The 16894-nt window shown below is 43.1% G+C and overlaps 1 protein-coding gene and 1 long non-coding RNA gene across 3 annotated transcripts in view; both read left to right on the forward strand.

Annotated features, from left to right (window-relative positions):
• The window catches only part of LOC144277922 (cyclic AMP-dependent transcription factor ATF-7), a 93448-nt gene that overhangs the window by 28468 nt on the left and 48086 nt on the right, over positions 1-16894 (forward strand). For both annotated transcript variants that reach the window (XM_077838942.1, XM_077838943.1), the window contains exon 2: positions 908-976. In XM_077838942.1, coding sequence (XP_077695068.1) covers positions 929-976 — 48 coding nt within the window. In that variant the 5' untranslated portion in view covers positions 908-928. The remainder of the gene's footprint in view (positions 1-907; positions 977-16894) is intronic.
• Positions 1460-6184, forward strand: LOC144277923 (uncharacterized). Its single transcript, XR_013348493.1, has 2 exons — positions 1460-1578; positions 5243-6184. It is a non-coding gene; the product is annotated as an uncharacterized LOC144277923 (long non-coding RNA).

The following is a 16894-nucleotide window of genomic DNA, read 5'->3' on the forward strand; positions in this document are numbered from 1 at the left end:
AAAATATAACTTGTATGTAGAACAGACTCGATTTATCTGACTGCTTCTGGGTTACACATTTTTCTGTAGAATGTTACTGTGTGTGTGTGTTGTGCGCGTGCGTGCTTTGTATACTGTATTAAAAATCAATGAAGAAAATAAAGAATTGGATTAATACTTTGCTTTCTCTAGTACCTTCCATCTGAGGATACAGGAGTGTTTTGCAAATGTTTATTATTTCTTACAGTCCTACTGTGAGACATGTCGGTACTGTCTCCATTTCCAGGTGGGGGTTTGGGGTGAATACTGAGGGTATGTTTACACTGCAGTTGGGAAGGTTTCTTCCCAGTGCGGGTAGACAAACACGCACTAGCACAGGGAGGCAGCTTGAGATAGCCAGGGGTCCAGGTAGGTTTGTACTCAGGTGGCTAGCCCGAGTGGCAGCCTGTGCTGCCCCTGGCTACTCTGCTACCTTCAGTGTACTTATCTGAGCAGAGCTACCATGTCTGCCTGCCCATGCTGGGAAGCATGCTCCCAGCTGCAGTGTAGACATACCCTGAAATGGAGAGAGCAGGAAGTCTCTTGCTGAGGCCAGGCCATGAAAGAACCAGGAATGGAACCCCGGAGTGCTGACTACATGTCCCTTATTCTGACCAGTAGACTAGGCTGTCATGGCTCCTCCTTTAACTATTAGACAAAATTTCCTCTTTGCAAATGCAAAAATTACTGGGTCACATTAATTAAGACTTTAACTGAGACTGGATTAATTCCTTCTTCTGTACATGTAATCTAGGGGGCATAGAAAGCCCCTTCTTCCCCATATCAGCAGTCTTACTTAATTATATTCCTTTAAAGAGCTTCTGCTCCTGATATTTTGAATTTTTTTAGCTTATTTAACAATTTCCATCCCTCTTTCCTTTCTCCTCAGCTTTGCCCAGCTATATGAAATATGGGAGACGACAGGCCGTTTGTGTGCAATGCCCCCGGCTGTGGACAGGTACTTTTACAGTATACTTTATTGTGAATGTGTTGTTGTGAATCAAAGTGTCTGTTTTTATCACTGAGGCAAAGAGTTTAGAGCCAGCATTTTACATGATCACTGAAGGTAATCAGATCGGAGGATTTGCAGTGTGTAAATCCAAGTTATGAGCAAGTGCAGGCACTACAAAGTAATGAAATCTGCCTTGCTTTGTGCCATATTGTTATTCTGCTGGTGTCTTTCATAAGACCCACGCAGCCCAGAAACAACACGCTGATCTCCAGTTAACGTTTTCTGATAGCGTTACACACATTCATTCAAGGCTATTTAGCCAAAGGACAGATATTCCTTCTCTGTCAGGATGAGTTAGCTGTGATAGCATATTCCGTAAGGCAGCTGAGAATGTGACAGTTGATGGTCTGCTGCTATGTGAACCCCAAACTGCTAGATTCTATTTTGAGCTTTTAAAAAAAAAAATTTTTTTTTCCTCCATAGGTTACCTGCTAGTGTTAGTTGCAGCCTTGCAAAACTCTTTTTGCTCACTCACCTGGGTTGAGTGTTTTTGTTTGTTCGTTTTTCATGAATGAGTAAAATACCTCTTTTCATGTGATAAAGGTCAGGTGAGTAGACTTTTGTGCCTGGGCTGGTAAATGTCCATGACAAGTCTGTCTCCTTCCCCCACCCCTTAGTGTTTCCTTGAAGTCTGACTTAATGCAAAACAAACCTCTAAGAACAGACAGTGTCACTTTCCCTTCATTAAAACACTAGTGCCTTCTGATCCTTTATAGCGCCCATTGCCCATACCATCTGGGCAACTCTCACTTTTCCTTTAAAAAACAAAACATATGAACTATTGAGCCATTCAAGTGGGGACTTGGTAAAATCCTACATAAATTCCTTACCGTAGTTACTGTTGGCTAATGAATTAAAAGCCTATGTGTTATGGTTCAAAAATTTCAGAAGGGGTGAACAGGCATGCCCCTAAATGGTTTGTGGCTTTTAACCAGATCTTCAGTGATTCATATCCACTTTGTTACATAATGGTCACAGTCAGGGAAATGGGTTGCCAAACTATTATGATTGACACACTTGGGAGCCATAACTAATTCCCTGGATGAACCCCCACAGCATAATTTAGGGTTTTTTTTAAAAAAAAAAAAAAATTTAATGCCTCTTCGGGTCTTTCATGATGAACATTGAAAGGGATAATTCTGTACCCTTGAGGCATGTGCTTTAAGACATGATAATATTTTGATACAGCTACTTGGTTAGTGGATTAGATTCTTCCGCTACACAAAGTACTTTGCCTTTTCTAAAAACAAATGCAGTTGCTGTGTTTTAGTCTTTTTTTGCTTAAGAACATTTCTAGTATCAGTCTAATCTGATGCATTTTTTATTCTGCCCTTATGTGGACTTGATTTTGTAGCCTGTTTTCTCTCTCCTTTGTTCCTGAAATTGTGCAAGTCATCATAAACTGTACTTGCTGTATCTGAGCACTGACATGAAGACTTCAGTTATTTAACTCTAAAATCAGATTCATAAGCAAATGAGGCAACCCAAAACTTATTTAAATAATTTAAAAAAACCTACCCAAATGAGATATAAGGGTGGCTGCTTTTCTCTTTCATTGCTCAAGGAGAATCCTCCTCCTCCTCCTCCTTGTGTGTAATTCTGTCAATTCTTGATTTTTAATGTTGAAATGTTAACTTTACACCAATTATTATTATTTTTGTTATGGCAGTGCGTAAGGGCCAATCAAGAATGCAGCCCCATTGTGCTGGCTGCTGTACAAACACAGTAGTAGACAGCCTGTGCCCAACAGAATGATGCATACTCTATAAGGCTAGAAGGGACCACTGTGGTCATGTAGTCTGACCATGTGTATAACACAAGTCATAGGACTTCCCTGAATTTAATTCTGTTTGAAGTAGAGCATATCTTTTAAAAAAACATCCAGTCTTGATTGAAAATTTTCCAGTAATAAAAAATCCACCATAGCCTTTAGTAAATTGTTCCAATGGTTAATTACCCTCATTATTAAAAATGTGCACCTTATGTCTAGTTTAAACTTGTCCACTTCAACTTCTGGCAATTGGATCTTGTTGATCTATTTCTCAGCTAGATTAAAGAGCCCTTTATTATTCTTGCTGTTCCCAATGTAGATAGATATAGACTCTGATCAAGTCATCTTTGTGTTCAGCTAAATAGATCGAGTTCATGAATCTTTTGCTGTAAGGCATGTTTTCCGATCCTTTAATCATTTTTCGGTTGAGCACTTCACGCTGAAGGTTTTCAAGCCATAAGCATGGCATTCACCGCTAAAATGCAACCACCTCTGCAGTGAAATGCAGCTGTTGTCTGCTGTTTCTCTGTGCTATTCAACAGTCTGGGACTGGATGTGGAGGTGAATATCCAACTTTGAATGTATTTAGGGAGGCCATAATGTCAGCTGAAGTTCACTTCTCCATAGACAACCTTTTAATCAATGCAAACAAGGAAATACAGGGCCAGCAGTCTTCCGCTTCCCCGGCTGTATATAAGATTGGTTGGTAGCTTTTAATAACTTGATTTTTATAGTAGAAATTGGGGGACCATCCTTTTAGGCAGACTGTTTTCAGTGGTCAAATTCTGAGGGCATGTGCTGCCATTTCTGGCACCAGACCCTGACCTTTGACCAGCTACCTAGATTCCTTCTATCAAAAGGGTTTGGAAACAGGTAAACATATAATCAAATATGGTAAACATATAATCAAATATGGAGGGTCAGTTCAACTGTGGCTTCCATTATAATTGCACTCACTTATTCCATGGGTGAATTTGTCCCCAAGTTGCCTAAGAATCGGGACCACTGTTTCCAAATGTGGTTGGCTAAAGATAGACACCTAAATCTTTGTGTAGGCAGCTAGGTAAGTGGCATGACCTTTCAAAGGTCCTGAGCACCTACAACTCCTGATATAATCAGTGGGAGCTGTGGGGGGGGGAAAGCACCTTTTGAAAATCAGGCTTCTTTTTATTTCGATGCCCAACTTTAAGTTTGAAAACATGGGTCCAAGATTCTGTTAATAACATGATTATATTGCTTACAGTGTTGTACTAACTAGTCCTTTTCCAAGGAAATAGAGACAATTCCTGCCCCCAAAGAACTTGCAACTCAAAATATTGAAGCTAATAACTACATTCAATATCCTATATGAAATAAGTCTCAGTCCAGCTCCCAACAGAAAGGTTATAGAAGTCACCATCACAGCATGACAGCGATCCTCCCTTTATTGCCAGTTGCAGCAGAGGCCAACGATTGGATGGATGGATGTGAGGGAGGGCTCTTCTCTCCACTATGGAGGACTGTCCCTTCAGGTCAGGGGTGAGGGACATTGGAAGATGAGGCTTTTCTTGCTGCAGTTCATACTTTCTAAACATCAGGCACCTGTCAGAGACCCTGGTACACTTACCTGCAGTGTGCCAGGTTACAGCCTCTCTTTCTGGCTCCTCCAGAGCCCCCAGCTGCACTTTACCCCCACATCTTTTCTTATGCACACACCCAGTCTGTGATCTCCAAAAGCCATGAGTTTGCCTCATTAGCGCCCTCTGGACAGTGTCCAAAACTGTCCCTCTGTCATACCAGAAGGGGGAAGCTTGACAGGGAGCCTCTGTGACTGTGGGGTCCCTATATGTGACTATCTTGCATAGCTGGTCGTCGTTCCTTTGGATAGCGTCCTCTGACTCCTTTGCAGAGCGGTAGGTGCTGCCTGGAGTTCTCTGTTCACATGCCCCAGTCTTTTCCCTTGTTTTAAATCTTTGAATCATGCTCCCATTCCTGTGGTTTGTTTTTTTGTTTTTGTTTTGTCCCATGGAATCAGTTGATCTTTCGTCCTGTGACCCATTTCTCAACTGAGGGGGTGAGTTAGGGTGACAAGATAGCAAGTGTGAAAAATTGGAACATTCCCCCCTTGCCCCTGGAGTGGTGGTATAGTTACATATATAAGACACAGCCCTTAATATTGGGACATCTGGTCAACCTAGGATGGGCCCTTAGGTGCAGGTGGGCTCTGCTCACCATTCATGAATAGCAAATAGGCTGGCACCTTTCACCACCATTGTATTTATATGTTTGGTCTTTAAAATAGTATATACATACTATTTTAAAGACCAAACATAAATATAATGGTGGTGAAAGGTGCCAACCTATACTGACCAAACAGGTTAAAACTTTCATTATCCATGCATGTGCACAAATATGACCCTGGGCAGACAGCCACAAGCTATGTCTCGTGTTCTTATTTGCAGTTCAGAACTCATTTATGATCTTCAGTGACCCACCATTTGGAAACACTGCATTAAAGAGCATATGAGCAGGAGAAAGCAGAACAACACAAATAGCTCTGAAAAGCAGACTTGGAACAACTGTTATGAAGCCAGTCACAAAATTTTTTTTGCTAAAGGGAGAAGTCCATCACTTCCTTATGAGTTGTCAGTTGGCTCTTCTTTTCCTATGTGGTTGTGACTAGCCTCTCACTTTACTTCCTTTCTTGCTCCTTTTCCCTTCCCCTCCACTGCTTCTGTATAGAAATTCGAAAAATGCTGTGGTAAGGGCAGGTGAAGGGAGTGGATACCTAAAATAGATTAGAAGATCTTACTATACTCACCATATCATCAAAACTTGTGAGCTTGCAGTGGGTATGTAAACATGTTTTGGTTGCTAGGTCTTTAATGGCTGTTATTTTTGGATTCTGTACATGATTACTTCCCAACAGTGAGTTTGATGTGACCCAGCTGAGTGCTAAATGTGCTGCATATACTTTTAAAAAAAAAGATTCTGCTCAAGGTCGTTTATCTGGTTGGTTTGTTTTTTGTTTTTGTTTCTCTTGTTTAAGAGGACAGGTGACACTCCCCCCCGCACCCCGTTACCCTCTCCCTCATTGCCAGAAAGAGGAGCTCTTGAACAAACAAGAATGTGTCCCTTGGCTGCAACATTCTCTGAAGGAAATGAAGAAAATAAAGCAGCATGTTAGTCTCTGTATTGATTATAGTAGATGCAAAGCTGTGCCTTGAGTAAGGCTTTTGTTGTGTGTAATGTGAAACGGATCCAGAAGGTCCTGTTGGGGAAGGTGTCATGCACTAGCTAATGATTATTAAAATAGTCTTCTAACCCCATTTAAAATACACTCTCTGTGATTAACTACACCCTTTGGAACTAAATGTTAGCAATAAACTTTAATGTTGTCGTTACAGTGGAAAGGTATTGACTAAAAATGTATAATGATACAGCACTGACTCATTAATAAAAGGGAAGATTTTAGCAGGTTTAAGCATCTTAGACATCTAGGGCAAAGGTCTGAGAGGAAGGCATGGATTCTGCTCACAATTCTGCCACTGATTTAGTGTGACCTGAGACAAGTCACTTAATTTCTGTGCCTGTTTTCACCTTCTATAAAAATATGTAAAAATACTTAGCTACCTATTAAAAGCACTTCCAAGATTCAGGATTAAAAGTGGAATTGAATCATTGATGGTGCAAAATGGTGTGTGTTGGAATGGTTGGGGGGAGGGTGTGTGTGTGTTTTGATAATGGAATGTACCTCCCTCTACTTCCACCTGCTTTATAATGATATCTGTGAAGGTTGCACAGTTTTTGGATTTTTAGGAAGGGTTATAACGGAAAGAAGATCATTATTAATATGCTTCATCCATAACAGTTGCCTAAACTAGAGAGCTGTTTTAGCGGAGGTGTGATAATGTTGAATATATTCTACAAGAAGGAGGACTTTGGTCTGTTACCACCCCGAAAAACAGAATGTTTCATTTTTAAGTGACACACCGCTTACAGAATCTCATCACATCACATTTATACAAGCCATTTCCTCAAACCATCGTTTGGGTCTTAAATTCTTAAATTAAGGGTGGGTTTATTCCCCTCTAAGCCCATGCCATTGGGGTGATGTCCCTGGAAAGTCCAAGAAACTAGAAGCCCAGAACTTTCATGAGGGCAGAAAAATGATTTTTCTTCTTTGTGGCTTGTTGTATCCTCTTATCTTGTCATATAATAGAAATAATGTTTATGGCATTGAAGCCACAGCATCACTTGGCATTTAACCAACCTCAAAAGCAGTTTATTGCTTTGTATACTCTGCCACTATGACCATTATCCCTTAAATCTCTATTGCTTTGTAATATACGAGGCAACAAATGGCTTCTGTGATTGGCTAAATGTGGAACTGAAGCTAAGGTGTGTTTTATCGCCTGTATAATACAAATGAATATAGATTATTCCTGTTATACGAGCTCTGATATTAAAGAGAAAAAAGGTTCTCTTCTCTCTCTGTGAGGCTTTCTAGTGGCAGGCTGTCCTCTCCATGCTTCAGCATTTCCAGTGGCATAGAATATGTAGTTTGCTAAAACCTTGCCTGCACTGGAGATGTGCTGTTTCCAGCCACCATGACAGCCACTGGTGTAAACCATCACTGTAGACAGTGTAAACTACGGTCTGCACCAGCACATTTTATCCCAATTCTGAGTAGGGGGCGAACTGCACCAATGCAAAGAACGGCTTTGCCTGCCTACAGTAGGATTTGTACAGGTGCAGATACATCAATGGCTGGAAATCTCCAGTGTAGGGAAATCTTAAGACTAACTATACAGAAGAAACTCCATTGTGAAGCAGTTGTACACAACAACGTGGAGGAAGAGAGGGTAAATACTACTACTTGTCTTAATTTTTCAGTTCTGTGTTTGTGTGGGTTTGTGTTAGGCATAGAGTGTGTGAGTGACAAGCCTGAACAATGAAGTGTTTTGTAGATTAATTTCCTTGGGTTTTTTGAAGTGTTTAACTGGAGAAGGCGGGGGGCAGACCTGTGGTAGTAGAGTACAATAGGAGAATACCTTACCCATCAGCAACTGTGGATAGAATAAAACATGAGACACATGCTCCTCATGGTGAAGGTTGTATGTGCCTGGGCTCATCAATAAGGCCTCTGTGCAACTGGCCCCAATCAACTAATCAGGCATGTGTGCACAGCACATAGCAGCATTCAATTACAGGCTGAACTTCTCTTGTCTGGCACCCTCGGGACCTGACCGGTGCTGAACCTGAGAATTTGCCGAACCACGGGAGGTCAATAAAGTATTATAGCGAGCAGGTTTCATTTTATTTTTATTTTGCTGAGGTGAATAAACAGAACAACGTACCGATGTGCCCTTTTCCAATTTCTGCAACAATTCTACCTTTTGCTGTATCGATATTGACACATGCTTATGCTTAGCAGCATTACCAGCACTTCCACTGCTTACTGGTGTCTTAGAAGACATATTTAGGGGTAAATTAGAGCTAAATAACAGCACAGAACACTGAGAGCCAGGACTGGCAGCTGTAAACAAACTTTGCCGGACCGTGGGAAACTTGGCCCCACCCAAGATAAGCGGACATTCAGCTAACTAAAATCATGCCGGGCCACGGATGTTGCCAGACCAGAGTGCCGGACTAGAGAGGTTCAATCTGTGTAACTTTAATAACTAAAAATATCCCAGAATCCAGATTTTTTTAAAAAACAGCTTCCCATTATACCGGTTCTCCTCAGGGTCCACCTCTCTACCAGATTTTGTGTAGATTGGCAATTTTAAGAGGTCTCTATCAACAATAAAAATTTATGAAGATAAGGCAAACAGAAATTACAAAGAAAATTCTAAGGACATAAAAACTAACTCTCTGACTCTTCACTCCAGTTGTCCACCTACTTTTATTGAAAACAGGAATTTACTCCCATTTGTAACCCAGCCCTAACTGTGGAGTCATTACCATGCATCTCTATAACAGAGCAGGACTGGAGTTAAAATAAAGATACACTGATCAAGGAGAGTGGCTTTTGTGGAGAGGAGACTGAGGCTTTGTCTGCACTACAGAGTTTTGTTGATATAAATTTACCCGACAGTCAAAAACTGGTATAATTACATGTGCATGTTCACACAACGCTCCTTCTGTCAGCAGAGTGCGTCCACAATTAGTGCTCTAGCATCGACAGAGAGCAGTGCACTGTGGGTAGCTATCCCACTGTGCTACTCGCCACCTTCTGCCTCTAGGAGTTGTGGGAAGGCAGAGTGGATCTCAGTGCATCGTGGTTGCAGGCTCAATGTTCCACGGTGAAGTTCTTTCCATCCCAGCATTCCATGGATTTCTGACTGCATTTTGTGGCATTTTTCAATGGCCACTGTTTTTATTGTGTGCCTGCCATCTCTGTCTGAAAGGATAGATTCCACACTGCTCTCTACTGTTGTGGTCATGTAGTATATCATGAGCACCCAATCTGAACAGGAATCAGAGTTGCTTGACCTGCTATGTGCCATGGAAAGAAACACCACCAGATTACTTTTAGCATTCACGGAGCAGCTGAACACAGTGGACCATCATTTTTGGGCTTGGGAAACAAGCACTGAGTGGTAGGATCACATCATTATGCAGGTCTGGGATGATGAGCAGTGGCTGCAGAACTTTAGGATGTGGAAAGCCATGATCCTGGAACGGTGTGTGGAGCTCTCCCCAGCATTGCGGAGCAGGGACACCAACATGAAAGCTGCCATCTCGGTGGAGAAGCATGTGGCGATCACTGTTTGGAAGCTGGCGACTCCAGACTGCTACCAGTCGGTCGTGAATCAGTTTGGAGTCAGGAAGTCTAGCATGGGGGCTGCAGTAATGCAAATGTGCAGGGCCATTAATTGCATCCTGCTACAAAGGACTGTGACTCTTGGCAATGTGTGTGAAATATTGGATGGCTTTGTAGCAATGGGATTCCCTAACTGGCGATAGATGGCATGCATATTCCAATTTTGGCCTCAGACCATCTTGCGACATAGTACATCAAGAGAAAGGGGTACTTCTCTCTGGTATTGCAGGCGCTTGTGGATCACCAGCGGCATTTAATTGACATCAATTCAGGGTGGTCCAGGAAGATGCATGATGCATGCCTCCTCAGAAACCATGGCCTATACAGAATGTACCTACCAGGGACTTTCTTACCTGACCAGAAGATTCCAGTGGGGGGGATGTTGAAATGCCCATAGTGATCCTGGGAGACCCAGCATACCACTTGCTCCAGTGGCTCATGGAAGCCTGACACAAGAAATCTGGACAGCAGCAAGGAGCGCTTCATAGGCTGAGCAGGTGCAGAATCACCGTAAAATGTGCCTTTGGCAGATTAAAAGCGCGCTGGTGTTGCTTTTATGGTAGGTTAGCCCTAAAAGAGGAAAATATTCCCGTGGTCATAGCAGCCTGCTGCACACTCCATCATACTTGTGAGGCTTAGGGTGAAAAGTTTCCCCCAGGTGGAGCATGGAGGCGGATCGTCTGGCTGCTGAATTTGACCAGCCAGATACCAGGGCTATTAAAGAGGCACAATGGGGGGCTATTCGAATCAGGGAGGCCTTGAGGCACCATTTTGACAATGAGCCCCAGTAATGTGTTTTTTCTATACAGCAGTGGTTCCCAAACTTGTTCCGCCGCTTGTGCAGGGAAAGTCCCTGGCGGGCCGGGCCAGTTTGTTTACCTGCTGCATCCGCAGGTTCGGCCGATTGCTGCTCCAGGCCAGTGGGAGCCGCTGGAAGCTGCAGCCAGTACGTCCCTCGGCCCGCACCGCTTCCAGCAGCTCCCATTGGCCTGGAGCAGCGAACCGCAGCCAGTGGGAGCCGCAATCAGCCGAACCTGCGGATGCGGCAGGTAAACAAACTGGCCTGGCCCGCCAGGGGCTTTCCCCGCACAAGCGGCGGAACAAGTTTGGGAGCCACTGCTATACAGCACTCTGCCATGCTTTGTTAACTTGCTGCCTTGCATGAAAATTGTGGTGATTCCTGACCAGGATTTGCAGGCAGCAAATGATCAAATTGACACTGTGTATTACTACCAGCAGCAACAACCACATGTAGGAGACACAAATAAAGATTGCTTATCTTTCAGACAGTTAGTTTGTTTTTATTAAATACCAGTTAACAACACACCCTGCACAAGTGATTGCCGATTGGCACGGGAAAATTTCCTAGAATGGGGAAAGGAACAAAGCAGCACTGCCAAGGAATCTTCGGCAGAGGATTGGTAAGTACCTCCAGGAAAGTTTTTCCTAGAGAACTCTCTGGAGGATTCCCATGAAATCTGTGTGCATTAACACTGTTTAGCTGTACAGAGGAATGTGAAGGACATGCGAAAACAGCTAGTCTTGTACATTTCTACCCCTTCACCCTCTTCTAGAATATACAAAGCAAAGGTCAGCTCTACCTCATATAACTGAACAGCATCAGCTCAAAAAAGATCCCTTATCAGAGCTCTCATCTTCCATATCATGCACACCAGAAACTGACTGCTTGGACTGGCTAGACCAGGGGTGAGCAATAATTTTTGCAGGGAGGCTACTCTATGAATTTTGGTATGTTGTCACGGGCCGCACATTTCTATTATATTAATGGAGAGGGTGTGGGTCTGGGAGGGAGTTTGGGTGCAGGAGGGGGTTCTGACCTGGGGCAGGGGGTTGTGGCGCGGGAGGGGGTGTGAAGTGCAGGTTCTGGCCGGGAGGTGATTACCACAGGCGGTTCCCGGCCAGTGGCGTAGCAGGGCTCAGGCAGGCTGCCTGTATGCCATAGCCCCACGCCGCTTCCGGAAGCAGCTGCAGCCAGCACATCTCTGCGTGCCCCTTTGGAGGAGGGGGGCAGTGGGTCTCTGTGCGCTACACACACCTGCAAGCATTGCCCCCGCAGTTTCCATTGGCCAGTTTCCGGCCAATGGAAACTGTGAAGATGGTGCTGGGAGTAGAGGCAGTGTATGGAGCCACCCCCCGCCAGGGGCGCGCAGAGACATGCCGGGAGCGGTGTGGGGCTATGGCAGGCAAGCAGCCTGCTTGAGTGCCCTGCTGTGCCGTGGGACTTTTAGTGGGCCAGGGATCACCAGGGGGCAGCCAAAGAGCCTGGCAGGCCGACACAAATGTTAGATGGCCTGGATCCAGCCCACGGGCCATATTTTGCACATCCCTGGGCTAGACCCTTCTCGAGTGGAAAAGAGGTCTCAATTTGCCATGCTACTGGACGACCCTGCTGTGTGCATTACATCGTCCTCTAACTCGACCTATTTATCCATGACTTGGTCCTCAGGCCTTTAAAGGGGGAGGGATGGATGCCTGTGTACTTGGGTGCAGGGCTGACCAGAGTGCTGGTCGAACTGCTGACCAGAGTGGTCAAGATGGGCGTTGTGGGATGCCTCCTGGAGGCCAATTATAGAGACGTAACCAAGTGCGGCGTCTACACTGACGCTTTGTCAATATTACTTTGCCGCAAAAAGCTCTAAGCCTCTCATGGAGGTGGTTTTATTTTGTCAGCAAAGCAGGAGAGTTTTGTCCGCAGAAGAAGCATTGCAGTGTGCAGACTTCCCCTGTTTTTTCAACAAAAGCTGACTTTTGTTGACAAAACTGTGTGATGTAGACAAGGCCTAAGTGTCAATAAGCCTGTTGGAGTGATGTTCGCTAACTAAAATCTTTATTTGGCTGACAGTCCCCTCGTCAGAATTCTGGATATTAATGGTCAAAATTGAATAAAACATATGACAGTTTAGAGGCAAAACTTCATTCCATTTTCAAGCTTTCGTTCTTTTGCATGGGTTTTGTTGCCCAGTGCATGTATAGTATAGTTGATCATGAGCTCTTCTTGTATTGCTGCTGCACCTAAATGACTCAAAGATCTGAACCATAAATTGTAATTTCATTGCTAGCATTTAAAAAAACAAATTCTTCAAGGAAGCATCCGAGGATACCTTGAGAGATTCCTAGCAGGATAAATTCAGTCTTCCTCCCACCTCACTTATCCTTGTTTGAAACTGCCATAGCTGAATAAAACTAAAGAAATACAATTCTACAGAGAAACATCTTGGTTAAAATCCTCCTAGTATGTTACTGGAATGCAGGTTTACAGAAGTATTTTCTTTCAGATTAAGACCCCTACTACTTCCAGTTCCTACATACCAAGCACAAAGTGGTCGATGGTACATTTGTATACTGTTAACGCTTGGAGACTTGAGAGCTCATAGTAAGCGTAGTTCTTGCTTACAGTAGTTCTTTTAGTTTTTCAGTATTGCATTGATTTTTTTTTTTTTTAGAATTGGAACTCTTGTATTGTCAATGCAGTGAAATAACATGTCACACCTTTCACTGAAAATTTATTTTTGGAAGTGGGCAGGTGGAAGCTAAAATTTTGAATAATAAGCTGAAAAAGGCATCTGAAACCAGTAAACTTATTTTTACACACCTATAACTTAACAGCCAAACCAATTTAAACCAAATTGGATAATAATAAAAAAAAAAAAAATTGCTTCTAGGCTGAGTCCCTGTATGCCAAGTTCCAACCTAGAATGAATTTTTATGACCACATTATAAACCCCCTAGAAATGAAGGTTTAAAATGGAAATGTTGACAGACCTTTAACTACAAAGCACTATAATAGAACTACTTTTTATAAAATGCCTGTTTTAAAGTATAATTAAAGACTTAAATAATATTTAATAGCAACATTTCCTGTATTTTGTGAAACTTAATCATTCCTATGGTTAGTATTCATTGCAAATTTTAAGAATACTATTCTGGCTTTACATTTAAAGCATGCCTGCTGTACTGGCAGAGATGCTTGTCTGTCAAATAGAAGTGGGTCTGAAAAGCTGCCTGAATTCCCCTTTTCTAAATGAGAATATAGATACCAATGTGCTTAATGGGACTCTACCGTGGGCATGTCAAGAAACTTCAATGTCAATCACCGCCTGAAAAAGTCAGCTTTTAATAACAAAAACAAACTATAAAAAATAACCAGAAATAGGATGTTCTTGCTAGGAGAACAAGTCTCTTTCCCTTCTCCTTATTGAGGTTTTAATCAGGGACTGCACTTTAATATGGTGGCTGCCATCTTCTCATCAGGACATGCTACTAGGAATTTTGGGCAGTAACTGCACTTCAGAATAATTTGTTTATTAGATAGCAAGCCTACCAGTATTTAAAAAAAATATTTTTTTTAAATCATGGGTCTCCAGCCTGCTGCTCATAACATGCAGAACTCTCATTGATATTAGTGGGAGTTAAGTGCTCCAGACTGTTTGCAAGATGGTGGTGGTCGGGTTGTATATTGCAAAATCCCTAAAAAGGTCTGTGACTTTGACACCCCTAGTATTTGCTATCTCTTCCCCTTCTACATTCCTGCCTAAAGTTGGCAAAAGCCAGCTCTGATTGACTGTGTAAAATTACTCCCCCGTTCCGTATACAAAGGATATTGGCTTCCCCAACTTTGCGGTGTTTTCTGTAAGGATTTTTGCACCATTGCAATAATGATGCATTAAAGTAGGTGGAACCCTGAGATTTCTGTAATGTAGTACTGATCTTACTGTACAGTTACAGATGGGAAAGTGAATCTCTGTATCACCTTCTTACACACCATACTGGATCTACTTTTGAGTCCTTGAGCCCTTATCTGCTGTCCTGTTGACAAAAACAAGTTAAGATTGAGCTGGATTCCATTCTGCCTTTGGCATGGTCCACTGCTGCCAAATATGTACTGTGAGAGAAGCTTTTTGTTACTGATGATGATGGAGGTAGAGAGAATGCCGTTTGACCTTTGCCCTACATTTCAGAGTGCATTTGCAGCTCTAGCAGTAAGAGAACTTGTCTGTGAGCTAATTTGCTATGGAAACTTAAATATAACAATATAGTAAAATATATGGAACTCGATGACACTGAAAGGGCCTCTCCGCCCCGCCCCCCCCTTCCTACAGAGACCCAGGGCAGGGATCACTTCCTCCTCAACCCACTTATGAAGGGCTGAGTGAAGAGGCCTACTATAGGGGCGGCTGCAGCACCAGTGACCAGAGGCCACTTTTGAAAGTATAGGAATAGGCTGATGGGTGTGCCAAGCACACCACAGTCCAGCAAAACTGGCTTTTTTAACACAGTCAAAAAACATCCTTGTAAAGAAGTTTTATAGTGAAGAAACATTCTAGTCTGTCAACTAAGGCATGATGTACACAAATCCCAGGTGTTCTACTCTTCAGTCATTTCTCACCCATTTTGATGGCTTGTCACATTGGCAGGTTTGAAGGTCGAGAGCTGTGATTTTATAAGAATGGAGTCTTCTTTTCTGAGCATATCTGCGCTGTGTGTGCGCGTAAAGCATGTTGATTTTCCCTGAAAGGTGCTTCAGAAATGTAATTTTATTTATATCTTTAGCTACTGTGTTACTGAAGACATCATGTCTGCCCAGTCTGTGTGGTCACACACATGGCACCATAAATCTTGGTGCCCCAAACAAAGGGGCTCATGGAGACTGCTGCAGACACATCACTGATGTAGCTGTAGAGAGTGTTAACTTTATAACACTATCAGAACAGCTACATTTTGAACTAGAAGTCAGTTCTGTAGCCTCCTCCTCCTGGTGGCATGAAGTAAATATTTATAGACGCACAAGGAGTTAAGTAGTTTAAAAGAAATCACATTGCATTCCTGTCTAGCTATTAATTCAAGGAATATTCTTAGAAATGGATAAGTGGGATATATGTTTGCAGTGCTGTTGTATTGGGATGTGATCTTACTACCAAATTTCAATGAGTGAGGAGGTAACTGCAGAGATGAGTGAGGAGGGAACTAAAAGCCTTTGATGATGATGATGATGATTCTCTTTATAACATGGCTATCCATTCTGGTAAACTGTTATTCCAAAGTAATCCTTTATCAGGTTTTTCCAGCCATACTAGTTGCTTAAGATGCCTTAGCAATTAAAATCAGTAAAATACTGACTTTGGCTCCAAACAAACCATTGCTTGGATTTTCTTCACACGCACCAGCAATATTGGAAATGTTATGCTGAGGTTGTAGACCACCTCTTGAGGCTTTAAAATCGAGAGATCATCTTTAAATTTAAGTCCTGCCAACAGAACTGATGTAGAAAGATGATGTATATGTTGGGACATTTTCTAAAGCCACATCGGGTATGTGTCCTGCAATCAAACTCCCGGATACCTGGCGTCAAGTACAAGGCCACACCAGGGGTGAAAGTAACTTAAAGGACTTACTAGTACCCCGGAGTCTTGACTGGAAGAGGCGGGCCGGGCCCTTTAAAACACCCCCAGAGCTACCCGCTGCAGAGGCGGCTGGGAGCCCCAGGGCTCAGGGGCGATTTAAAGGGCCCCAGGCTCCGGCCGCTGCTAGTGCAGCGGAGCTTCGGGCCCTTTAAATCACTGCTGGAGCCCTGCTGCTGCTACCCCGGGGCTCCGGCAGCAGGGCTCGGGGGGCACTTTAAAAGACCCAGGGGACCCCGCAGCGTTTTCCGTGACAGCGTAGTTGGGAGGTATATTTTTGGCTATCTACACCAAGGCAACACCCCACCATTGCGCTTTTTATTGACCTCTTTGTTTTTACAGAGCACAGAGAGATCTGCAAAAGAAGATCATCTTAGAACTTATTCCTTTGTCTGTCCAAAAGAAGTATACAGAATCTAATGCTGCTGGAGTTTGAACCTCTGCTTCCAGGGAAGCGTTCATGTAGACTGTTAAGCCATTCACTTCTCATTGGGCAGCTGTGAAGGAGAAAGTTGTAGGTTTTGTATATACAGTAATGCTTTGGAGTTTGTTTTATCTGTTAACTGCTATAGAGTAGGTTCTCATTAAGAATTGTGCTTTCTCTGCGGTTTCTGATGCCATATCTATCTCAGAGGGGAGTGGGGAATGAAAACCTGCTGCAGTAATGTAATTAGTTTGGATACTGGTCAAGTAGATTGTACCCCTGCTTGGAAACTGGGCTTTCCACAATGCATTGGGATGCAGATTTAGCAGGAGTATTAGTTGATATGTGCTTTACTCAGGGCTTAATATTTAAAAGCGGGTATTAACATTCTTCCCTCTTACGGGGTACTGACTGTGAGCGGTCCCACTGCACGCATTTCACA

The sequence above is a fragment of the Eretmochelys imbricata genome, chromosome 20 (assembly GCF_965152235.1).
Source record: "Eretmochelys imbricata isolate rEreImb1 chromosome 20, rEreImb1.hap1, whole genome shotgun sequence".
In the NCBI taxonomy this organism is placed as follows: domain Eukaryota; kingdom Metazoa; phylum Chordata; order Testudines; family Cheloniidae; genus Eretmochelys; species Eretmochelys imbricata.